At 40.5% G+C, this 17690-nt stretch overlaps 1 protein-coding gene across 1 annotated transcript; it reads right to left on the reverse strand.

Moving 5' to 3' along the window:
* Positions 1–7049: 7049 nt before the first annotated feature.
* On the reverse strand, positions 7050–7502 carry LOC109159534. Its single transcript, XM_019307634.1, has one exon. It carries the CDS (start codon positions 7500–7502, stop codon positions 7050–7052), a length of 453 nt encoding a protein of 150 aa, XP_019163179.1.
* Between the last annotated feature and the right edge of the window lie 10188 nt (positions 7503–17690).

Genomic DNA, 17690 nt, shown 5'->3' on the forward strand with positions numbered 1-17690 from the left:
GGAAAGAAGGGAAGAAAAGATGAAGAAAAGTGGCTAGTATTTGGTGTTGGGTTTTTGCAAGAGTCGAGTGAGCACTCTTTCCTTAAAACCTTATTTGCCACCTCCCAAAGATGCTAGGAGTGTTGTGGCCTAGGCTTCCCAGGATAAAACTTGCTATGATTCAGTGTTTGAGCATTCAAACAAAGAATCCGGCGAGCAAGACGTGGTTATGAACACAGTAGGCAAAGAAAGGGAGTAGAAGCAGAATTTTGAGGCTGGAAAAGTATACTTTCGTGCTGTGTAAAGCTGTGTAAAACTCTACTGCCTCTACCCTCTCTTATATAGAGTTGAAGGAGCCAATAGCCTTTATTATGGCAATTAAAAATGACATTAAAGCTGCCTTCCAACAGCTATAACAGCAGGCCACTACCTGGGAATTGAATTCAGAATTCAAAATTGGAGTTAATAGACAATTAATTCCGTAACAGATGAATTCAATCCCCTCAACAGTCAGAACTTTCGGGTTCCAGACCGTTAGCGTACAGGGTTCGGTCTCAACTTTCGACCTCATCCAGTTTCGGCCCTTGCACCTCTCGTGGACTCTGTTGCACGAGAGTTGTGCTCTCGGTGCACCACAACCTCTCGTGCTCTCTTGTAGCACGAGAGTAGGTGGCTGTTGCACGAGAGTTGTGCTCTCGGTGCACTTCAACCTCTCATGCTCTCTTGTAGCACGAGAGTAGGTGCTCTCGGTTCGGTTCTGGCCGAACCAAGTGGCTATACCAGTTGGAAAATGATACCGAAGTTTGGCATAACTTAGCCCGCAAGGCCAGCCAATTTCCGGACGACATTCGTGCCCGCAGGTGCCGGCGCACACGAGCTCGGGCTTGAATCAAGCCTTTTTTAATCTCTGCTAGTTGGAATTTGATTTGCCCCCCCCCCCCCCCCCCCCCCCCGTGCGAGAGAGCCTCTATGCTATACAATTCTATAAGCTTCAAATGAGCTCTTGTATATAATGGGTGAAAATCTTCATTCCAAAGCAATGTGGGACAAAAGCTCACTTTTTCCCTTCATTTTCCAACTCAAATGGGTCTACTTTGAGAATCAATATCTCATTCACCCATTATCCGTTTTGAGCGTACAATATATCGATCTCTTCGTCTCACTACGAAGAATCCGAATCCACTTTAACCCGACCCAAATCGGAAGTGGACCCCACTGATAATTGTACCACAAAATAGCCACTTAACATGCCATTTTATGCCTGATACTGCTAATTATACGTAAGCAATATGAAGTAACTCGAGACCAATTAAAGCAAGTAAATGTCTTTATTGATCACGGTAAAGGCCCTAAGTACAATCTACTTGGTTGCTCTGAGTACCGACTGACTGCGGTCGGGATTCTCTAACAACAACCTATTGATCGTCCAAAAGTCCTCTACACTTTAGCCACTGTGGGTATTTATAGCCGCTGCGCCGGAGACAAGAATCCGGCCGTTCGGCATGTTCTCCACGTAGCCTCCATGTGTCATCCTCCCGGGTGCCCTGTCTGTCGCTGTAGAGAGCCGCCACGTATCCTTTATCAGCTCTCTCGCCGAAGGGCTACCGCTCGATGGTCGACACTACCACTCGGGCAACCCCGGTCGGACCCCGGCCGGGTTCTTCACAGGGAGCCCGACCTGTTACCTGCAAAGACCGAGAGAAAAGGACGAAGGCATCTCGGTCGTGGTGGAGCTATGTCGGTCGGGATATTCCCTACCAAGAGCCCCCCAGCCCGGGCCTTTTTGATCGTCCGGGAAAAAACGGGACGGGATGAAGAAGCCCAACCGTCGGCCACTAAACCGACCGGCCAGCTGTCATTCCCCTCCTCGCCACGTGTCGGCCACTGCCGGCCTCTGCGACTGCAACCGTCGCCTCGGAATCAGCGCTGGTCGTGTCACGCAAGTAGACTCGTTTCCCGCCTAAATGCTCTCCTATAAATAGGCCCTTGAGGCCCTCATTTGAACTTTCCTCACTCTTTTGCTTCAGTCGGTACCCTCAGAGAGCCCCGAGCAGAGCACCTTAGCGAGGCAGTCGAGCTAAAAGACTTCAAGCTTTCATTCGCAAAGTTCTTCCATTCGGTAAGTTCTCAACCCTTCTTTTACTTTACGTTTTCATTTATAAGTAGAATCGTTAGGTCAACTAACTGTCCCGGACGTCTCAAGTCCTTTACTAACCCCGACCGACCTTTAGGTAGATCGAAATGACGGACTCTGACAGCCAAAACGCCTCGATCGCGGACTACGACGAGGAGGTCGAGTACCTCAGCGACGAGGAAGTGGACATCATGTCCTACTCTCCCGAGGCCATTCACCGACCGGCGCCAGCCCCCGAGCGGGCTTCCGAACAAAACGACGCATCAAGCTCCTCTGGGTCATCGAGTTCCAGCTCAAGCGGATCGGGGAGCTCCGGAGAAGAGGAAGAAGAAGGAACCTCGTCAGGCAGACGGGGTTCACCGACCGAAGGTATTAGGGAAATGCCAACCCGGGTGGTTGGGGACCACCCGGAAGCCGTTGCTCGGGGAAGCGACCGGGAAAACACCCCTGAGCAGGCCGAGGAAAACACGGCCGGGCCGGCCGCACCAGTAGAGTTCGAATTCTTGAACAGCGAGAATGTCGAACAGCAAATGAGCCGGCTGACCAAAGGCGAAGCGGCTAGGATTGCTGAAATGCTCAGGGGTCGGGTGGAATTTGACACGAGCCGAAAGCTAGGGAATGTGATCGATCGGCACCGGGGCAAGTGGATCGGGATGCATTACGACTCCCTGATGGCCCCGATCGCCATTCCTTTCCCGCCCCTCCTGACGGCCTTCTTGGCATACTACCGGGTCGTCCCGGCTCAGATCTGCCCCAACTCGCACCGGATCATCGCCTGCTTTCCCCAGATATGCGCTCGGCACGAGGCCGCTTGCACGATGGAGCTGTTCAACTTCATCTACCAAGTCAAAGTTCTCCCGGGCAGCTATGGAGGCGGGTTCCTAATGCTGCAGTCTCGAGCGGACATGTGCGCCATCAAAGGCCTGCCCGGGAACAACAAGGGATGGAAGAATAGGATCTTTTCCATCAAATATGATCCTTGGATTCTCCCGGTCGACCGCGCTTGGAGCACCCACTTCCGGAAACAAGTGGTGCCGGACGAGACACAAGCGCTCAAGGAGACGGTCGCTCGGATCTCGAGCGAGCTGCACGAATACACAATCTTCCGAACGGCCGAGAGTCTCGAGGCGGCTAAACTCCCGCCCCCTACATACGAGCTACGGGAGAAATATCTGCCCGTACCTATGGGCGTGACGGTCGCCAAGCCGTTGAGGCGGAAGAAGAAAGGTTTAACCCGAGCTACTCTTCCCGATTTATTTTTATACCGATCGATCTAACTTTTTTTATTTGCTGCCATGGCAGAGTTCGGTGATGAAGATGCCCCCCTTCCCCCGCCCGCCAAGATCTCCCTTGGCAGCAATCGGAGCTACTCTTCCCGATTTAAAGGTGTCGTGTTTTCTGCACGACCGGCTTGGCTGCGGGATCGACGGCTAACTTGTGACAGATGACCGACCGATCGATTCCGGGCATGTCTTCGGGCCCCCACGCAAAGATATCAGCATACTCCCGGAGTATGGCCAAAACTTCCGCTCGAAGCTCGGGGGTGAGAGCTCGGCCAATCTTGATCCTCCTATCCGGGCGATCCTCAGATAGGGGAACTTCTTCTATTTCCTCGGAAGGCTCAGGCTGCTCCTTCCGTTCCTTAGCCTCCTCTTTGGCTATGGTGTTCACCCGGGAAGATGGACCGGAGTCACGTCTATTGACCGCTCGGGTGTAACACTTCCGGGCGGATTCGACATTGCCACGGACCACGCCGACCCCATTAGGGGTGGGGAATTTCATGCACAGGTGGGGCATAGAAATTATCCCACCGATCTTCATAATGGCGGGTCGGCCCAAGATAATGTTGTGGACGCAATGGAGGTTGACCACAACAAATTCCAGCTCTGTCTTGATCGACTTTGGAGGCGCGCCGATCTCGACCGGGAGCGTTATCTTTCCCTCGGGGTAAATAAGAGCCCCGGTAAATCCTGACAGTGGTACACCGACCGGCGTCAGCTCCTTCCTGTCGAGGCCAAGCTTCTCGAAGACGTTCAAGTAAAGGACGTTCACGCTGCTGCCCGTATCCACCATAACCCTTTGGACGTCCGTCCCCTTAACGTCAATCGTGACCACGAGCGCCTCCATGCCGTGGTCACTACTGGTAGGTTGGTCCTCGAGGGTGAAGGTTATGGGTTCCATCTTCTGCCTCTTCCCGGTCTCCCGGGAATCCACTATTGCGACCGGGCAATTAGTCCGCGGTCGGGAAGCATCTTCCAGCCCACCAAAAATGACGTGGATGGTAGGCTTTCCGGACGGGCGGCTACCGGACGGAGGGTCAGGGTCCCGTCGGTCATCATGACGATCGTCCCTTCGATCGTCTCTTCGGTCCTGACCTGACCGATCGGAGCGGTGATGAGAACGCCTATGATCTCTCCGATCGGTATTCTTCTTGTTGTCCTCTCTCTTCCCCACACACTTGTCCAATTTTCCCAGGTTGAGCAGATCTTCCAACAATTGGCGCAAGTGGGTACACTCCTCAGTATCATGCCCGGCGCATCGATGGTAAGCACAGTGCTTACTCTTGTTAGGGCCGTCTCGATCGGGATGGGGGAGTTTGATGAGATTGCAGGACTGGGCGTATTGCATGGCCTCCGCTGCGGATCGGTTCAAGGCCGTAAACTCGCCAGGCCTGGTGCGGGATCGGGGATTGTCATCTCCCGACCGATGCTCCGCCCGGCCGGCCGGTTTACGGACGAAGAGCCGACCTCCTGCAAGCGCTTTACGGCGTTCGCCTCGCCGGCGTTGGCGTAATCTGCGACCCTCCGAAGGGCCTCCTCGTAACTGGTCGGGGGGTGTAGGATGAAGTCCTGATACAAATGCCCCGCCCGGAGAGATATGTGAAGCATGTGGGTGGCGGTCGCATCGTCCATAGGCTCGACCTCCCCGACCGCTGCTTTCCATTTGATGAGGAAGTCGGTCAAGCTTTCCCCTTCTAGCTGCTTGGCCTTCTCGAGATACATGTAGGACTTCCTCACCACTTTGGAAGTGATGAACTTCCTCACAAATTTGATCGCCAGGGTCTCAAATTTATCGATCGACCCCGGTTGCAGGGTACGGAACCACTCTGCCGCCCGACCGGTGAGGGTCGAGTAAAAGGCCCTGCACATCACGGCGTCCGAAACGCCCTTCAGCATCATGTTGCTGAAAAAATCATTCACGTGGGCCTCAGGATCTGCCCGTCCGTCATAACTCTTCTCTCCAGAGACCTTTAAATCGAGCGGGTAAGGCTGGGCCATTACCGCTGCTGTGAAAGGCGTCTGGTGCAAGGTCGATTGGTTGACCGGGGGTGTTGCAGGGTACGCATTCCTGAGCTGCGCAACTTCCGCCTGGAGGTTATATAGTAATCCTCGGGTTTCGTTGAGCTCGGCGGGTTGAGCGGCTTGGGCTGTATCCCGAGCGCGTCGCCGTCGGTGAGATCTCGACCCGCTATACCCAGATGAAGCCTCCTGGCTAGCCTCCTGCATCTGTACGTCTTCTTGCCCGCGGTTCGGGTCTTGGGGTCCCAAACGCTGGCGCATCTCCGGTCGAAGACGATCAAAAGCTACCGCTCGGGCAACTTCTTCAGGGTCCTCCGCTTGGACGGCCTGAGCTGGTGCCTCCATCGCATCAGCACCCCCCGACCCCAACCGCGAATGAGCCGAGCGTCGAGCCCGGGATGCGGACTGACGCTGCGGCTCTACCTGTGCGGTCGGTTGTACTGGAGGGGCGGCGGCTGGAGCTGTATAAGCAGGCGTATATGGTGGATAACCAACCGGGGGAGTGTAGCACATCGGTTGGCCTGGCCAATACCCATACGGCGGAGGTGGGACCGGGTACGGATACTGGGCGGGATACATCATCGGCTGCTGCTGGTATGGCAGACCGGGTGTTGGGTACCCCGGTTGTATGTAATTCACCGGCTGTTGTGCGGCCGGGTATGCATTTGATGGATGCGGTGGTGAGAGGTTGAGATTGAGGTCCATCGTCTGACCCTGCTGTTGGGTTGCATAGTGGTCGGAGGAGCTCGCCGCATCCGCCTGGTCGTCGGCAAAGTTGTTGTGTGCCCACGGGTACATGTTGATATAGAGACCGGGTGCTCGTCAAGACGTTGGTTTCTTGCACGGATCCCCACAGACGGCGCCAAAATGATACTGCTAATTATACGTAAGCAATATGAAGTAACTCGAGACCAATTAAAGCAAGTAAATGTCTTTATTGATCACGGTAAAGGCCCTAAGTACAATCTACTTGGTTGCTCTGAGTACCGACTGACTGCGGTCGGGATTCTCTAACTACAACCTATTGATCGTCCAAAAGTCCTCTACACTGTAGCCACTGTGGGTATTTATAGCTGCTGCGCCGGAGACAAGAATCCGGCCGTTCGGCATGTTCTCCACGTAGCCTCCATGTGTCATCCTCCCGGGTGCCCTGTCTGTCGCTATAGAGAGCCGCCACGTATCCTTTATCAGCTCTCTCGCCGAAGGGCTACCGCTCGATGGTCGACACTACCGCTCGGGCAACCCCGGTCGGACCCCGACCGGGTTCTTCACAGGGAGCCCGACCTGTTACCTGCAAAGACCGAGAGAAAAGGACGAAGGCATCTCGGTCGTGGTGGAGCTATGTCGGTCGGGATATTCCCTACCAATGCCATTTTTAAGCTATTTTTTCCAACATCATCACCCTACCAATTTCATCCTTTCCTCAACCCATGTTTCGTCATCCCTCATCAGCTTCTTAACCTTATTCCGGTGCCTCCTCGCCTTGATTGAATTGTGGAAGAACTTCGTATTTAGCCCCCCCCCCCCCCCCCCCCCCTTCTACTAATGCTCCTTCGCATGGGGTTTCAAATACGTGTGTTGCTGGTCCAAGAGGGTAAGCAATTCGCTCTCAGTCCGATCATACTCCGCCCAACTGGCTAGGTCACTACAGCTTTGCAGCGCCTCAAGACGTCGTTTACAACGCTCAATTCGCAGCTGGAACTGTCTATTATACGTGCGCCCCAACGCTCCACATCGTGACTGCACATTTCTATCCTTTGGATGATATCATGACCTATCGACTTGCTCCAACTTTGCTCCACCACCTCAGGGAAAACGTCTTCACGAAGCCACATATTATCAAAAGTGAACCTTCTCCAGCGCAGTGGTTGACTGACCACAATAGGACTAAGCATAATCGGAAGATGATCACTATATGGGCATGGCATTGAGGTTGCCGTGGCCCCATCATACAACTCCAGCCACGTTTCAGACACCAAAACCCTGTCCAACTTCTCCTCAATTATATTTGGCGCCCCCATGGAGCGCTGCCAGGTGTACTGATAACTTGAATAGCCAAAATCCTGTAGGCCACAATCACATACATACATTTATGCACTGTACTAATCATATAAAATTTAAATGCTAATTTTTTTATTATAAATCTATCAATATAAATTATAATTAATGAAAGTATATTATAGAAATTTCACATATATATATATATATATATATATATATATATATATATATATATATATATATATATATATATATTAAAAATATGAATAATAACTAAGGGTCCGTTTGGAAAGCAGGAAAATGACTTCTGGAAAATGTTTTTTGGAAAATGAGTCATTTTTCAGAAAATATTTTATTTTCCGGTGTTTGGATGCACAACAGAAAACTATCTTTGTGTGTTTGGTTCCTTTTCTGGAAAATGAGTTAAAATTGTATAATTAAAATTTTTAATTCTTTTTAATTAAGAATATAAAAACCAAAATAAAATTGCAATTGAAAGTAACAAACAAAGCAAAATCACAGCAAAATCTGGTATATCTCAAATTGGAATTAATCCCATTTTCTGGAATTATTTGCTGTTGAACGTACTTAAGCTGCCAAAATCACATCTTGAATTGATTTGCTTTTCACCAAATTAAATACAATATTGTTGTTGAATGTAGAAAGAATGTGATGCTGCAGCGCCGAAAATTCGTTGCCCGGAAAACAGAAGCTGCTACAGTGTCGAAAATTCATCGCCCGGAAAATTGAAGCTGCCGTCGGAATTAATGGTCGACATTGATTAGAAAAGAGAGGAGAGAGGAAGAGTGTGAAAGGAGAAGATGAACAATGTCGCCAAAATGAATCTGGAAAATGACTTCCCCCAAAAAAAGGGAAAGTTGTTTTCCTAAAAAACAAGGTCATTTTCCTTTGATCAGAAGTTATTTTCCATTGACATTAGTTTTCCATTGCTTGCCAAACACCAGAAACCCGGAAAATGATTTCCAGAAATCATTTTCCGGGTTTCCAAACACACCCTAAGAGAATTATACTTAGAAATCAATAAAGAAAATGTAAATTTAATCTAAATATATAAATAATTATAGATCATATTAACCATATAAAATTTAAATTTTAATTTTGTATGTTATGAAAATTGATACTTGACTAAATATATAAAAGTCTAACTATATTAATTATTATATTGTACATTTTAACATCTTTTCATTTTTTTAATATTTTAAATTTAAATTCATAATAACAAAAAAAAAAAATCCGTGTAATGCACGGGTTAAACACTAAGGGGGTGTATTCATTCATGACTTTTGTAGAGTTTTAAAGACTTTTAAAATGATAGATTTTAATAAACTTTGATTGACTTTCATAGAGTCGTTCAAAACTTTTTAAAACTTTATAAGACTCTATAAAAGTCTATATAAAAAGCATTCATAGAATTTTATTAACTTTTTATTTTAAAAAGTGAGTTTTTTCCCAAAATGGTCCCTTGACTATCGCTCATTCTCAATTTTGCATTTCGACTTTTAATTGCACCTAATGTGGTCCCTTGACTTTTAAAAACTCCCCCAAATTGGTCCTCCGTTAGAAATTCCGTCTATTGAGTGTTAAAATGAAGGGCATTTTCGTCCATTTACCTATTATATGCCTAATATACTCTGAAAAATAGTCGAGGGACCATTTTGGGAATAGTCGAGGGATCATTTTGGGAAAAACTCATTTATTTATTTTATTTTTGTTTATTTCCATTTTTTTAAGACTATCAAATTAGAATTTCTATACATTTTTTTTTTACAAATATAAATAGTTAAAATCCACAATCAAAAGTAAAAATTTTAAACTTTCTCTACAAATTTTTTCCTTCTATCTAAACATACCAACTTCCCTCTATTCCTATCAAGTTTTACAATAAGTTCCATAAGTTTCAAAAATATAATACTCATATACTTTTTATGTTCACACACACACACACACACACACACACACACACACACACACACACACACACACACACACACACAGACACACACACACACACACACACACACACACACACACACACACACACTTCAATAGACAATCAATCACTATGTATCACATTAAATATTATTTTTACCAATAAAAATAACATTACTATTTTTATCAGTTTAGACACCCAAAATGTACGCTTCATTTCTCGGTCAGTATGCCTTTGAAAATAAAATTATTGTTTTTACCATCAATCGCTATGCTTCTAGCACTTCTTGGAACTGAGAAGTACGCGTCACTTCTCGGTCAATGACAAAATCTTAGAAAATATTTTTTAAAAGTTGGCTTAACTTAACTTGCAAGGCCATTAGTTTCATTCCAAAGTTAGTACAAATCATAACTACCATTTCCAAATGCATATCTACCAAGAAGTACATCATGCTAAAGAGAGTCTACAACTATGGCTATCAATTTTATGTGTTAAAGGACAAGTAAAATAAACCAAATGCAAAAATAATTAGCACAAAACAAGCAATTCTAAACCTAAAGCCTCATATTTTTTCAATATTACAAGTTCTTGTCATTTTGAAGTTTGTTTGTATTTTATATATGAATATTAATAAACTTAAATTTGAAAGTTAAACTTGTTTACCAAAGTACGAAACTTATTGTAAAACTTGATAGGGATAGAGGAAAAATTTGTATGGTTAGACAGAAGGAAAAAATTGTAGAGAAAGTTTAAAAACTATTTATATTTGTAAGAAAAAAAATCTATAAAAATTCTAATATGATAGTCTTAAAAAAATGGAAATAAATAAATGAATTTTTCCCAAAATGGTCCCTCGACTATTCCCAAAATGGTCCCTCGACTATTTTTCAGAGTATATTAGGCATATAATAGGTAAACGGACAAAAATGCCCTTCATTTTAACACTCAATAGACGGAATTTCTAACGGAGGACCAATTTGGGGGAGTTTTTAAAAGTCAAGGGACCACATTGGGTGCAATTAAAAGTCGAAATGCAAAATTGAGAATGAGCGATAGTCGAGGGACCATTTTGGGAAAAAACTCTTTAAAAAGTCAACAAAAGTCATTGAAATTCTAAATTGAATACATCCTTACAAACTTTCAAAGATTTTGATTCTTATCTTTTATAACTTTCTTACAAAACATTTATAATATATCATAAAATTCTTATTATATAATTTTTCACCCACATCAGTATTCTCAACATTATTATTTTTATTCATAGTATGTTGAGACTTATATGCTAATTACTTATATATATTATTAATAAATATCAACAAAAAAAAATATTTCATTAGAAATTCATAACAATATTGAACAATAAAATTTATAATAAAAGAATTGATCAAATAAAGTATTTAAAAATATAATTACAAGTTGGATGAAATAAAAAAAAATAAAAATCAAAAATTAATAATATATATATAAAAAAAAAAGTAAACTTTTATTGCTAGGCATCACGCAAAGAAATATTATTTACAATAGCAATTTGAGACAGTGAACAACAACAAGATGCTACCATTTGCAACCCCAAATTGTTGTTGCGAACAGTAGTTCTCTATTCGTAGTAACCTGTTGTTATATATATATATATATATATATATATATATATATATATATATATATATATATTACGAATATAAATATAAAAAGAGTAAAAATCAAAATATATAAGTATTTATATGAATATTATGAAACATATACTAAAAGTTGACAATAAAAAATTTACTTTTTTCATGTATTTAGAGAGAATTAGAGAAAGTTAGGATAAAAAATTCATAGAAAAAATAAAAATCAATATAAACAAGCAATAATGAAGTAAAAATAATATTATTTCAAATTTTTAGATGAAGATGGTAAACTGTAGGATAGAGAGAGAAATTGGTAGAGTTTAGGTATGAGAAAAATATAGGATAATGAAGAAAAAAAATTTATTGAATTTAGATAGGTTTATAAAGTTTAAATAGGGAGAAAAAAATAGAGTTTAAATAGAGAGAGAAAATATTCAAAGTTGTTAGAAAGAAAATTTTGAAATCTTGGCGTTGATGGTTGGATTTCAACTATTTATATTTGAGAGAAAAAGTCTACAAAAGTTCATAACTTTTTGAATACCACATGACTTTTAAAGACTCTTTAAAAGTCTTAATCGAATACCACATGACTTTTAAAGACTCTTTAAAAATCTTGATTGAATACCGCCTGATTTTTAAAGACTCTCTAAAAGTTTGAATTGAATACCTCCAAACTTTTAAAGTTCAAAGTCTTTAAAACTCTACGGAAGTCGTGATTGAATACACCCCTAAGTACAAAGAAAAACAAAAATCCAAAGCCTTTATTATAATCAAAGAATTTGATGAGTAATAAATACACGAAGAAACGTGTTCCCAATTGCGGGGATAGTTTAGTTGGGAGAGCGTTAGACTGAAGATCTGAAGGTCACGTGTTCCATCCACATTCACCGCTATCTTTTACAACGTAGTATGTTTGTATAATAGTGTAAAATATATTAGCCTTAGACGTTTAGTATAATAAGTTTTAAGTGATTTAGTATAACATGTATCTGTTGTTGTCTAGTGGTTAGGATATTTGGCTTTCACCCAGGGGACCCAGGTTTGATTCCCGGCAACGGAACTTTTTGTCGTTTTGTTTTCTCCTCTTGGGCCAAAGCACCGGCATCGTCCATTTAGTAAAAATTCAGATTGTTTAAAATTTATAATACATGCTCCAAATCAACTATAAGGGTCGTGTCAATCAGCCCAAAAATCATCATAATATGATCTCCTCTCATTTGGCAAAATTTCAGTTCGAAATTCAATTGGAATTTTCCTCTTCTTTTTGTTAAGACAATACAGATTGGGCCTTAGTTATGCATATTGCGCTTTACGTACTTTTAAGAAAGTGTTTCTTTGAAATTTAACCTCAATTGTTATACCTTATACATGAACAAGGGTTCACGCGTTGGTATATTATCTAGAGATTCTTAAACTGATACATGCTTGCTAAGTCCGAAAGTGGCAACCATTTGAGGGAGGGTTCCGTCGGTTGAAAAGGTTGGTAATTAAAGTAACAAATATTCAGCATTAGACAGCAATTGGTGACCATGCATTTCCTTGTACTCGAATATTTAGAGTTAAGTGAATGTCACTTGTTGCAAGAGATCCTTAGTGGTTTTGCCGATATCAGCACATTATCATTGATTCAGTTAAACGAATTGAATGTTGGAGTTCTATTTTCGTTTCCGCAAAGAGTATTCATGATGAGCAAGTGAGCAACACAACTATGGAAATGATGTCTTCCTTGTTTGTTCCGAAAAAATTTGGGTCTTTCTATCTCTCTAATATATCTCTGACCACTTCACATTTCATGCTATTTACTTGAATATCTGCAAGGGATAGTAATTTATTTTCTCTCACTTGATCTCATATTTTTCTATATCTGATACCTAGATAGTGATGAGGAGGAAGACAAAAAGTGATGAATATAATGAATAAGGGTATGAATGTTGTATGCGCACGCAGCTCTTTATTTTGGCGTTTTTGTCTCACCTTAGCATGCTTTCAATTTCTGGTGAATATGGAAAACAAATTGTAGATGTCTCACAATTAAATTTCACAATTAATATACAATTAGAATTATGAATAAATCTCATAAATTAAAATTTAAATTTCAAATGTAACTATATATTCAAAGTGTACCACACAGATAAAATTAAAATATTAACATATATTTAAAGTAGGTTAAGGAAAGATAAAATTAAAATGTATATTTAACCGCGCTAGTAATTGTCTTATACAGGTATTTATGTTGAGGGAATCGTTTTTCTTTAGAAACTTCAGAAGCTGTTCATAGACATTTAGAGACTATATCTTGGTTGGATCTTAAGTGTTGTACGAAGGATCTCTTTACAAAAATTTTGAATTTAAAAAATTTGGGAATTCAAGGTGGACCCTTTTCTAAAAATCCAGTTTACTTTAATAATTTTGTGCCGCTGGGGTAGCTTGAGAAGCTAATCATCAAAGATCTAAATCTTGAACGTGTTTTGGGTAGCAGTGTCCCATGGACAACTAGTTTTCTTCCAAATCTTAAGAAGGTCAACTTCATTAATACTTATCGTTTGCCATGGAGTGGTATGAGGAGGTGCTTCTGCAGCTGAATCCCAGATCTCCAAAAGATCAAGTTTAGAGACACAATTACCAATATTAGTTAAGTTAGACAATTATCAATATTAGGCAAATCAAATTCCAAAATGAGTCTAAAAAGACTTGACTCGTGTATAATCGCACCTGTGGGTGCCTTGCGGGCTAAGTTATGAAGAGTTACCTTCCGAAGTATTCTTTCAGAGCGGTACAAAGTCTTCTTCCGGGGTGGTACTTTACCTTACAGATTACCGTTCCAGTGACCATTTGGAGGATTAATTCAAATGTTAACAAGGAAAATCGTCATTTCTTTCTCGAAACTCTACTCCTACACCTTTTTTAGCCAACATTGTGTTCATCCCACTCTCTAGTTCATCGGGTTCTACTGTTTGAGTGCTCAAACTTGGAATGTTCATCTCACGCTTTAGTTCGCCGGGTTCCACTGTTTTAGTACTCAAACTTGGAATCGTAGTACGTTTTATCCTGGAAAACCTAGGTCGTAATGCTCTTAATATCTTTGGGAGACGGCAAATAAGATTTTAAGAAAAGAGTATTTTACTCGACTCGTACTAACCACCTACCCAGAAATTCCTTTCGTTTTTATGCTTGTTATATTTTTCAAAAAAAATTATTTTCGTAATAGTATTTCGTAACACTTAATATCTGCATCTTTGATATATTCTTTTACTTTTAAAATTAGGTTTTATTGCCATATCATTATTGTAAAGAAACATTCATGAATTTGATGATTCAAAATGTTTGGTACAAGGTATATATACAAGTAAGCTAAACTATAAAGACATGACTCTTGTATTCTAACAATGTCCATCAAGTTATTTTTTACATTTAACACTCCAGACTATTACTTTTTAGACACTTTTAGTCCTTCTCATGACTTTTTCTATTTTTAATAAGGGTATGTTTGTCTCTTCATATTTTTCTTTTGTTATTTTTCAAGTTTCAACCGGTTTAATTGGTTTAGGCCTTTACTAAAAATTGGTTGAAAAATATGGTTACTAAAAATGAAAGGCTATCAAAAGTTCTAAACCAATTAAACCAGCTGAAATCTAAAAAAAATAACAAAAGAAAAATATGAAGAGACAAAATTGTACTTACTAAAAATATGAAAAGTCATGAGAAGAATTAAAAGTGTTCAAAAAATAATAGTCTAGCATGTTAACTCGCTAGAAAATTAGTTTTGTAATATATGCTCATGAGGCTTATGTTGTAAATGTATACAACTCTATTATATTTTTAATAGGAAAAATGACATTTTTTCCCCCTGAATTATCAATCGTTATACCCTACACCACAGCGCGCGTAGCACTGTATGCCGCGCGCCTCCCAAAACGACGTCGTTTTGGGGTCGTTTTGGGAGGCGCGGTAGGAAGTTGTTGTGATTATGTATATTTGTTCACACAATTATGTATATTTGTTCATACAATTATGTATATTTGTTCATATAATTATGTACATTTTTTATACAATTATGTACATTCTTTTTATACAATTATGTACATCCGAATCAGAAAATTTGTGTGTATTATGTTAAAAGTTGATGTGTAGTATGTTAAAAGTTTATGTTTATTATGTATTATGTTAGATTATGTGTATAATCTTTTAAAAAGAGTATGTATATTTTGTTATATAATTATGTACATTCATGTATACAATTATGTGTATTCTAGTATAACATTATGTACATTTTTGAACAGGGGTTTTTTTTAAAGAAAAATTAACTGCCATACACTGGGGCGAGAAATTTAAAAAAAAATAAAAATTAAAACGACGTCGTTTTGTATCTGGGCGCACAGTGCAACGCGCGCCGTGGTGTAGGATATAAATTGCCCCTGAATTATATGTTTATAGCACATTTTCGCCCTGAATTATTCATGTAAGCATATTATCCCACTCAATTATTCTAAAAGTGGCAGTTTTTCCCCCTTATATATTAAACTGACATTCCTACCCTTAAAGTAAACATTTTATTTATTTTTCTTCTCCAACAAATTATTGCTTATACGTAGGGATGACCAATGTTCGATTCGAACTTAACCGGATCGGACACTATAGCAATCGATTTGAAATTTTCCGGTTATGATTCAGATCCAGAACCCAATATTTGGATTTCAGTTTATTAAAATCATGAATTGAAAAAATTAGATCCTGCTTCGTGAATCGGCGGTTCGAATTGGAACAACTAGTAGCATTAGTTTAAAATTAGAATTATAATATTTACAAATAGTGTATGTTCCTTTTTACATTTATTCTAATTCTCACATATAAGTATATATGATTGCGATTTGGTTTTGATTTTGAACCGCCAGTTCACGGTTCCGGATCCAGTTTGAATTGCTGGTTCAAACTTTATTTTAAATTTTTATTTTTTATTTTTAAAATAGTCTAAATTTAATAATAAATGTATTTTTTCAGTTCGAAACATGAATCGCCCGTTCTGGTTCGCTATTTTAATAAACTCTAAATATCGGGTTTCGATTCTAAATTGTAATCGGAATATTTTAGTTTAGTTGTTATAGTGTCGGTTAGGTTTGAACCAAATCGTGGTCATAATTTGTTGGAAAAGAAAAATAAATGGAATATTTATTTTAAGGGTAAATATGTCCATTTAACATCAGGGGGAAAACTACCACTTGAATAATTAAGGTGGGAAAAGTGTTGTAAGTATATAACTTAGGGGGAAAAAGTGTTATTTTCCCTTTTTAATGTCAAATCTTATCGGTTTGATTAAAACAAAAAGGGCACAGTAAATATGTTATACTCAACACTATTTTTGGTAAAATTAATGTAAGGTAGTTTACTAGTTTTTGTCCATTTGAAAAAGCCTTCATGAGTTTTTATTTCAATATTAGTAAGTACGTAAACAATTTGATACTCAACTTTTTGTCTCATCATACAAAAAGATCAGCTAGTATGATCCATTCTCAACCCTTACCAATATCATTGGGCATTTGGTCTAGCGGTATGATTCTTGCTTTACCCTTCGCTGTTTAACTATTGTTAGGATGGATTTTTGGTGGTTTAGCCTATATCACTAAGCTAGCATTGGTTTAGTTAGCCCTCCCTATTTGTGTTCTTTCACTGATAAAATAACGTAGGGTTATTCTTGTAATTAGCACAGGGCTATTCTTGTAATTTCCTTTCTCTCCTTCTCTCTGTTACAACTGCTACTGTAGTTGATATAAACTCTCTGGCTCTTGTTTTTGAGTTAGTCTTTCTGGTTATTCTTGTAATGTTCAGCGCATCTCAAAGTAAACTCTCAACTTCTCTCTCTATTGAATCAATGGAAACTGTGTGCATTTGATCCTTTCAACATGGTATCAGAGCGACACCACACCTATGTTGCAGCATTGATGATGGACACAGAAGCCGGCGAAGGAAATTCAACCGAAATCGTCAATTCTGCCCTAAATCAGAATCCGGTGAATCAAGGTCCTATTCTGCGCAACGATGAGTTCGATGACCCGCTTTACCTCCACATTACCGAGAATCCGAACCTGATTCTTGTGTCTCCTCCCTTATCTGAGCTCAATTATGCCTCGTGGAGCAGATCCATGAAGATGACGTTGGAAGTCAAAAATAAGTTTGGCTTTGTCAACGGCTCGATTCCTTGTCCAGGAGAATCAAGCTCTAAGTACGCAATTTGGAAGAGATGTAACAATATAGTTTTCTCATGGATCCTTAAATCTCTGAATTCCAACATTGCTGAAAGCGTCCTCTACTACGAGAAGGCAGAGGACATCTAGAACAAGCTCAAAACCAGATATTCACATGCGGATCCTCACAGAATTGCTGAGCTACAGAATGAGATTTTCAGGAATGAGCAAGGTAATAAATCTATCAATGAATACTTTACGAAATGCAATGCATTATGGGAACAGATGAATGCTATGAGGCCTTGCCAATTTGTGAGTGTAATCCTAGGTGTTCTTGTACAATGCTAAGTAAAATTCAGAAAGAAAAAGAGGATGATCATGTTATCAGATTCTTAGAAGGTTTGAATGATGAATTTGAGTCCATTAAATCGGGAGTTCTGGTTATGGATCATATCCCTAGTATGGAGAAAGTGCTTAATATGGCCCTAAAGGTAAAAAGAAAGCTTAATGGATCATTAAGTTAGAAGAGTAATCATT

Source organism: Ipomoea nil, unplaced genomic scaffold (genome assembly GCF_001879475.1).
Source record: "Ipomoea nil cultivar Tokyo-kokei standard unplaced genomic scaffold, Asagao_1.1 scaffold2833, whole genome shotgun sequence".
Classification (NCBI taxonomy): Eukaryota; Viridiplantae; Streptophyta; class Magnoliopsida; order Solanales; family Convolvulaceae; genus Ipomoea; species Ipomoea nil.